Source organism: Heterocephalus glaber, unplaced genomic scaffold, assembly GCF_053883595.1.
Source record: "Heterocephalus glaber isolate CG9 unplaced genomic scaffold, H.glaber_assembly_v1.0 deba00001067, whole genome shotgun sequence".
Lineage (NCBI taxonomy): Eukaryota > Metazoa > Chordata > Mammalia > Rodentia > Bathyergidae > Heterocephalus > Heterocephalus glaber.
Window position 1 is genome coordinate 415246 of NW_028258187.1, and position 7617 is coordinate 422862.

The following is a 7617-nucleotide window of genomic DNA, read 5'->3' on the forward strand; positions in this document are numbered from 1 at the left end:
TGGAAGCCTAGACTATATTTAATATGGACCCAAGAATGCCAATCCTCAATCTCAGCTCTTTTAGCCAGACTACAACTAATTTTAGATCAGACAAGCTCATCATTTTATTAAAAAAAACGAAAATCTTAGCCAACTAATTTTTCAAAATACAATCACTTAAAAGGCACATACTGTATTTTATACACATACATACACTCCTCAATCATAAATCATCTTATATGTTTGAAATATTACCTAAATGAAAAATTGAACAGAACCAGAAACTCAGATGGGATACTAAAAGTGCCAATTTTTTGGTCTCATCACTTCCTCTACCCTGTATAATACACTTTTTCACTTTTTTTTTTTTGGTAACGGGGATGGAACTCAGGACCTTGTGCTTGCAAGGCAGGCGGCAGAACCACTGTTTTTTCACTTTTTTAAGGCTCATCTTTAAGCAAAATGGAAATGTTGTACAACTGTACCAGGAATGTAAAGTATTATTCATTTCTTTCCTGTGTATGATTGCATTAAATCTCAGTGAGCATGCTATTCCTAAAATTTAAGTCACCTGAGAGATCTTAGCACAAATACACTGCAATATATTCATCATTTTCTCTTTTTCAAAATTCTGACCAACTTAATTGGAAATCTCTGCCTAGGCATTCCTATTTCCAGATAGCCTCTGAAATATCAGAACTATCCTTCATAAAACTAAAAAAGACTTAAAGGACTGACACTTATGTCTTACAGTACTTGAAGGCATCATGAAGACCAAGTAAATACAGTGGACCCTTGATTTAAGAACTCAATTGTAGCTCAAATTGGTTGTAAGTCAATTCAGCTGAGATCTGGATGGTTACCTGGCTACATGCTATAGATAAAAAGAGCCAGATGAATCTTCCATTAACCTGATTAACCCAAGTTGTTCATATGTCAGGCTGGTCATAACTTGAGGGCCCACTATATTAATGAAAAATCCTTTCTTTTTTTCTTTTTTTTTTGGTACCAGGGATCGAACTTGGGTCCTTGCGCTTGTGAGGCAGGCAGCAGAACCACTGAGCTAAATCCCCGGCCTAAAAAATCCTTTCTTAAGCAAGAAAATAGCCCAAATTTTGCCTCATCTCATACAATTGTACAAAACATTACCAAATAATCCAATTTCTTCTAAAATGAAAAAGGTAATCCTCCTTTCTGTTCTTAAATTACTCAAAACTACCCCACAAAGAATTATTATAGACCGCTTAAACTTTTCATACCTGGGTACCATGTTCTTTCTATGTTTATGCTACTGGAAAAACAGTGCGATTCCTCCCTCACTATACTTAATGTGGAATAGGGCACAAAAAGAGCTTTAAAAATAGAAGTTGTATTTTACTAGAAAAAGAAGTTTAAAAGTGAAGACACAATTTACCCAAGACAGATTGACATCGATACGTGACAGTGACGAACTTTACTGAACACCCAAAGCTTGCAGTGTCTTTCTGTCGGCTCACAATCTTTGAGTTAGCTTGACGACTGCTTTTTAGAATAACCTCCTGTCACTGTCGTACACTTCTTCAATGTTAAGATAAATTTAGTCAAAGTTTGATACCTCTTGTCTACAAGAACCCTATAACATTAAATCTGAGGCAGAAATCAATGCTATATATAATATGGCACAATGTGTATATCACCGTTCCTGAGTTTTCAAGGACAGCGGTATCATGACTTAAAAAAAGCACAAATATATAACTGAAGTTTTTCAAGCCATATTTTACAAAGATTAATTATGGGTCCTGGTTTCTATGCCATAATTACTTTCTAAACTGATCCACTACATTTGAAAGTAACTTATGTGAAATTACCATGGAAAAGCGGTCACTTTGCATTTCGAAATTTTAAGACATCATAAATAAAAGCCTGTAACTCGAACAACGAGAATAAAATAATTCAAATTCTGAGTAAGTTTCAGGGAAAACACAACTGTATCACAAAAAAAGACCGAAAAAAGGAAAACAGGAATAGGTTTAATTCTGATACAAATGAAAATAGTTTCAAATGAAAACGACTTAAATTGAAAAAAAGTCTAATGAGAAGACATTTTCTTACCAAATCAAGGAATCCGTGGATTTTACCACTCAAATCTCATTGTATTACATCATAAAGGTCTTGGCAACGGCTAGCCATTAATCTCTAACACAAAGGAGATTCAAACCCAGACGAACAGTAAGACTCTCTCCGAGGGAGAGTGGGTAATGTACTTCACCCGCGACGGGCGCCTGGTGGGCAGGCCGGAGGATGATCGCGCAGAACGGCTGGTGCCGCTCGGGAGCCCGCAGAGCCGAGGCGGTCCTGGTCGAACCGCACGCCAGGCACCGGCCAGCCGGCCGACACAAAGGAGCCCCCTCCGCCCGGCCGCGGCTGCGAGCGCCCGGATCGGCCGAGACCGCGCTGCCGCGGGGACCAGCACAGCGGGGCGGGCTGCTGCCGCACTGCACCTCGGGGCCCGAGCACCTCCGCGGGCCCCGCCTCCCCACGACCCTCGGCCCCGCCCGGACCCCCGCCCGCGCGCCGCCGCTGCAAGTCCCGCGGGATCGCGACCCCGCCGCGGCTCGCGGGCCGGCTCGGACAGCTGAGTCGGGCCCGGCGGGGCGGTGCGGGGTCCCGGGCGGCGAGCCCCGCGGACAAAGGGGTCCCCGCGACCCGGCCCCGGCCCCGCTCACCTCATGGCGTCGGCGGCGGGCCCGGCTTCGCGGCCGCGGCTCAGGGGGGCGGCGTCCGGCGCGGCGGCGGCTACACCATGTCCGCGTGGGGCCGCGGGCCGGGGTGGGGCCGGGGGCGGGGGGCCGGGCGCCCGGGGACCCCGGGAACCCCAGGACCCGCCGCCGCTCCGCACCCGCTCGCGTCCTCCGGCCTCCGCCGCGTCCTCCGCTCGCCCGCGTCCTCCTCAGAGCCGGCGCCGCGGGCAGCCAGGCCGTGTGCAGTGGGGGCGGGGCCTGGCGGGGCGGGGCCGGCGGAGGGGCGGGGCGGGGCGCGCAGATACGCTCCCTCCGTCCCGGGGGCGGGGCCTGCGGGATCTTTGTCACGCCCGAGCCCCGGCTGCGGGGGTCCCGTGGGTGACGCGCTGCCCCCCGTGGCTGCCGGGGGCGGGAGCGGAGGCGGCGGTGCGTGACCGGCGGGGCGCAGTGCAGGGCGGGATGCGTGATTGTGGGGCGCACACAGGCGCGCAGCTCCCTGCGCCCTGCTCTAGAACCGACCCCTGCCCGCACCGCCTGACCGGACCGCGTGCCCGGTCAAATCCTCCTGCCCCAGCAGCCGGGAGCTACCTCTGCCGAGGGCGGGTGCAGAACACCCCTATGTGCACGTCGGAGCCAAAGGGTGCGGGGGCGCAGGGACCCACAATCCCGGGATTCGAGTGTCCGCATTTACATCCAGCATTCTGGTAGGACCCTGAGCCGGAGAAGGTTGCTGCCGCCAGTTCCTGTCACCAGGCCTCTCATCCCTGGAGTGACTTGGGGTGCAACTGAGATGACTATGAAGGCCAGGTTGAGTGAAGAGATTATGGTCACTCAGTTCCATCAGGGCCTGAGGCGTCTGTAATGGAACGGAGGAACCCAGTTAACTGAAAAGCTGGCTGGTCTCAGCTGTTTTCCTCTTGGAACTTGCAGCCTCAGAAGTGGGAAGCTGCAGCTATAGTCAGGCCCAGGGTGGCCGCAGGTAGGAAAGCATGGGGCCTCGGTCCAAACGTGAAGCGTTTGGAGAGCGCTCATTTCCACCCACGCATCTAACTGCAGCTTCTTGAGCTCTCTGAAGCCTGGCCAGGGGGAGGCCTTCGCTGTGGCCTGCCCTCCACCGTGGGAGACTGGGAGACCCAGAGACCGACTGGGAAGTCACAGCTTGGAGGGGAGTTGTGACTCACTACTCACTGTGGTGTAAGATACCTGTGCCTCAAGTATTGTTCTCCACTTTAGAGGACAGTTGCTGTGGAGGCTTTCTTCTCGGAAGAGTTATGCAGACACATTGAACTCTCTGGGAAAAGTATTCATAAAGACGTGGCTTCAGCCAGAGTCGCACCAATTTGCTTCTGTCCATACGTGCATAGCAGCACACTCAGCAGAGCTGGTGTTTCAGGGCAAACTTACCGAGGGCCACGAGAGCTGGCACGGAATGGGGGTCACTGCTGCTATGACTCAAGCTGTCTCCTGCCAGATGAGCAGCAAGGGTGAAAATTCCTCAGGGATGACTCCATAACCTATTTCTCATTGGTGAAAGTTACTCCATCCTGAGCTAAATAAGTTATATATCACATCATCTCTGTCCTAACAGCAAACGTTCCAATGGTATGGCACCAAATTAAGCAATCCAAGTGGAAAATGCTGCTCTTATGTTCTATGTTTATTAAAAATGTCCCAGCCAAGAATCTTGGTGGCCTGCAGCCATTTCCATCTTTTGAATGGCAGCCTGCCAGCCACAAGTGGTCAGAACATTGCCTTTGGGTTTAGATCTTGTATCGGTGGCCTGACCTCCAAAGGTCACTGCAAAAGGCAGTTGTGACAAAATGTTATTGCTTTTTGTTCATATTTGGTTTAACATGGGGCGGGCGGGGGCACTTGAGCTAGGGAATCACAGAGTAATTCTGGCCACAAAGGAAACTTTGTGAAATGTGTTACTATATAGAATAAAAGAATTTTAGAGATGGAAGGAATCTCAAGCCCAGCCCGCCCGTTTTTAGGAAGAGGAGTGTGAGGCCCAGAGAGGTTAAGTAACTTGCCTACAAGCATGCAGTTCCTCTGGCAGAGCTGAACCTAAGCTAGCATTTCCAACTCATGGCCTGTTACTCCTTCTGCCACATCATGCTACCTTCCTATGGTATAACTGGAGTGAATTAAGACAGTAAATTTTAAAGCTGATTCCCTCCTCATTAATCTTGCTTCAAAATTAAATGTGGCTTTCTGAATGGTGAAAATCATTTGAACTCTTCTCATGAGGGTTGCTGGGCCCAAAGCCCAATGCTTGGCCCACAAAGCTGGCATCTGGATGCTCCAAAAGTGAGTGAATGAGCCAGTGAATGAGTGCTCTAACCGTTCGTCAGAAGAATTATGCTAATGTATGTATACTTTGTTTTTCCTCCCTGGTATTGGGATGGAGTCCAGGACCTTGTTCATGGTAAGACCGTGCTGTACCCCCAACCCCAACTTTTTTCTTAACACCAAGAATATGGACCTCCACTTTGCCTCACAGGAACCTTCCACCCCACCTCAATATTACAGCCCTCAGTGTACACAGCCAGCATCACGAATCCGTCTGTATGTCTGTTATCAGTTCACACTCAGACAGAAAATGAAAAACACCTACAGTGTTGAAAATGGGTTTGCCACAGGAATGCTGTAGTCTGGCTTCAAGGGTGCCACCAAAATAGACCTGTTGAAGCCTGTCCAGGAGCATCGGTTTAGACTTGTCCTCCATGCGTGGGTGCCACAACCCGCATGGCTGAAGGGTTCACAGAGTGAGAAACGACAGTGAGAGGCTAAGAAAGTCAAAGAATAAGACAAAGACAACAGTAAAGTGTGCATAGCTGAGGCCAGGTGGAAACTCTTTGTCCTGGTTAGACAAAAAGCTCGGCTTGCATCCTCAGCACCTTTATTTATAGTGTAGACAAGGAAACCGAAAGGGGAGGCCTGATTGGAACAGGGAGAGCAGCTAGGGTCTGCAAGAGACAGTACTTGATGTTTCTCTGGCAGATGAGTGGGAAGGAAGATAGTCCTCAGCTAGGCCTTACTCCACCACGCCCTCTTGTAGCCCGGTCTCCTCCCTCGGGGCCCTGCCTCTTCCCCGGGAGGAAGCGAAAGAGAGCCATGTTCCTTGTTCCATTCGGGGCCCTGCTTCGTCCACAGGAGGAGGCAAGTTAGGCCTGGCCGTAGTGATCTACAGCGCGGTGCTCCCAGCATGTGGCAAGGGGCAAGATTCGTACCTAATGCTGCCAGCAGTAGGGAAGCCCGTGCGAAATAAGGGCCTTAGGCAGTCCCCAAGAACAAGCCTTCCCTCAAGGTCCTTGGGGACTGAGAAAGAAGGGAAGGTGGTTCAAAGTCCGCTTCCTATTAGTATGTAACGGTACCGTATTTTCTTTTGTGACAGTTTACAGTGTAAGTCTTGTTTACCTAAGAAGGGGAGAGAAAAGTAAAATAGACCTTGGCATTCCAATAGAATTGAAGATATTTTATTACTCATTTTTCCAATTTAGCTGCCCATATATAATCTCAGCTTTAAAATATGTTCAGGAGACATTAGAGAAAACTATTTGTCTCTCTGCCGCTTGCATTTTTCTTCCATTTGTCATTTATCTCCCATATTAGGGTTAACTCAGTTAGATTTCCTTTCTTCTCCCTTGAGTCTCTTTCTTTCCTTAATTTGACAGTGTTTCCACTTGCAGGAGAGTCCTATAGCCAGAGTGGTGTTTGAGTCAAATTGATAGGCAGAGGCTGCCTTCTCTAAAATGTGATGAATCATTTCCTCAAAATTCAGCCAAGGCTGCTATTAAAGAATATGGCAGGAGGGCTCCCTTTCTAGGTAATTAGGTAATAAACCGTGGTGCTTTCGAAACTGAAGAGAAGTATCATCCTCCAATGCTGAACTCTTACCTTTCAGTCTGTAAAATTCTGCAGGGAGCTTGGGAAGAACGAGTGGTTGCTCTTTCCAGCACTGAACTGACTGACTTGCCCTCTTTACTGTAATCAGACTTGGGAACACCAGCTAATTTTCCTGGCCAGGGAACAGCTGACCTTGGAGTATTTCCTCAAAGGAGATCTGAAGGAAAGTTAACAAAGAAAAGATTCTTTTCCAGCTAATCACAATAGAAAAGACAGATATTACCATGAGGATATGTCCCAAACAAGCTGCCTAAAATTAGGTCACGCTGCTTAACAGCACTTCTTTTGTGGTGTTTATCTCACCTTTCAGGTAAGTTTCAAGCTTATTAAAACTCCCCATTATCTTTCCTTTTGAATCTATTGCTAATCATGATGACCTGGCCAAATTCTAACTTGAGAATTACCTTCCAATCTTCATTTGATTGGGTTTAATAGCAAAATTCAACCTCCCATCAGGTCTTACTGAAGCGGGAAGAAAGCAGAAAATAATTTAAAATAATTTCATTTTGTGTCATTAGTCCTAATACTTACATTTGGCCTCCAGACATTCTATGACCTTAACTCATTTATCCTTAGTTCCACTGTAAAATGAAGTAAGACGGTGCTGTTCTGCTCATTTTGTATATGTGGGGTGGTCCTTTAATCAGAGGAACCAGGGACTGAATGCTAAATTTGGGGGTAAATGAATTGAATGACAAGTGAAAAGGAAGCCCACTGAGGCCAGGGTGAAGTGCAGCAGCAGAAGGCTTACCTGGCATGTGCGGGCCCTGGTTTTGATTCTCCAGCACGCCAACAAAGCCTCTCACTTCCAACCCCTCTCTGTACAAATACCTGCTTTCAGTGGAACCTGACATAAACAAGCTCTACATTGGAGAAAAAAATCATGCTCTTTGAGTCTCCGGAATGTAAGAGATAGATATAGCTAAGTGATCAGCTGGCTGGTAATGATCTCTGACTTGCTGAGTACTTATGAACGTTAACTCAGTTAATCCTCAGACCCTTCCTGTGA

At 47.9% G+C, this 7617-nt stretch overlaps 1 protein-coding gene across 13 annotated transcripts in view; it reads right to left on the reverse strand.

The window, feature by feature from the left end:
- The window catches only part of Enah (ENAH actin regulator), a 140736-nt gene extending 137825 nt beyond the window's left edge, over positions 1–2911 (reverse strand). For 2 of the 13 annotated variants that reach the window (XM_087209806.1, XM_087209803.1), the window contains exon 1: positions 2685–2907. In XM_087209806.1, the coding sequence (XP_087065932.1) occupies positions 2685–2689 (5 nt within the window). In that variant the 5' untranslated portion in view covers positions 2690–2907. Of the gene's footprint in view, positions 1–2070; positions 2489–2684 lie in introns of those variants that run through there. The other 11 variants (XM_087209813.1, XM_087209810.1, XM_087209814.1 and 8 more) reach the window with 9 other exon arrangements.
- Between the last annotated feature and the right edge of the window lie 4706 nt (positions 2912–7617).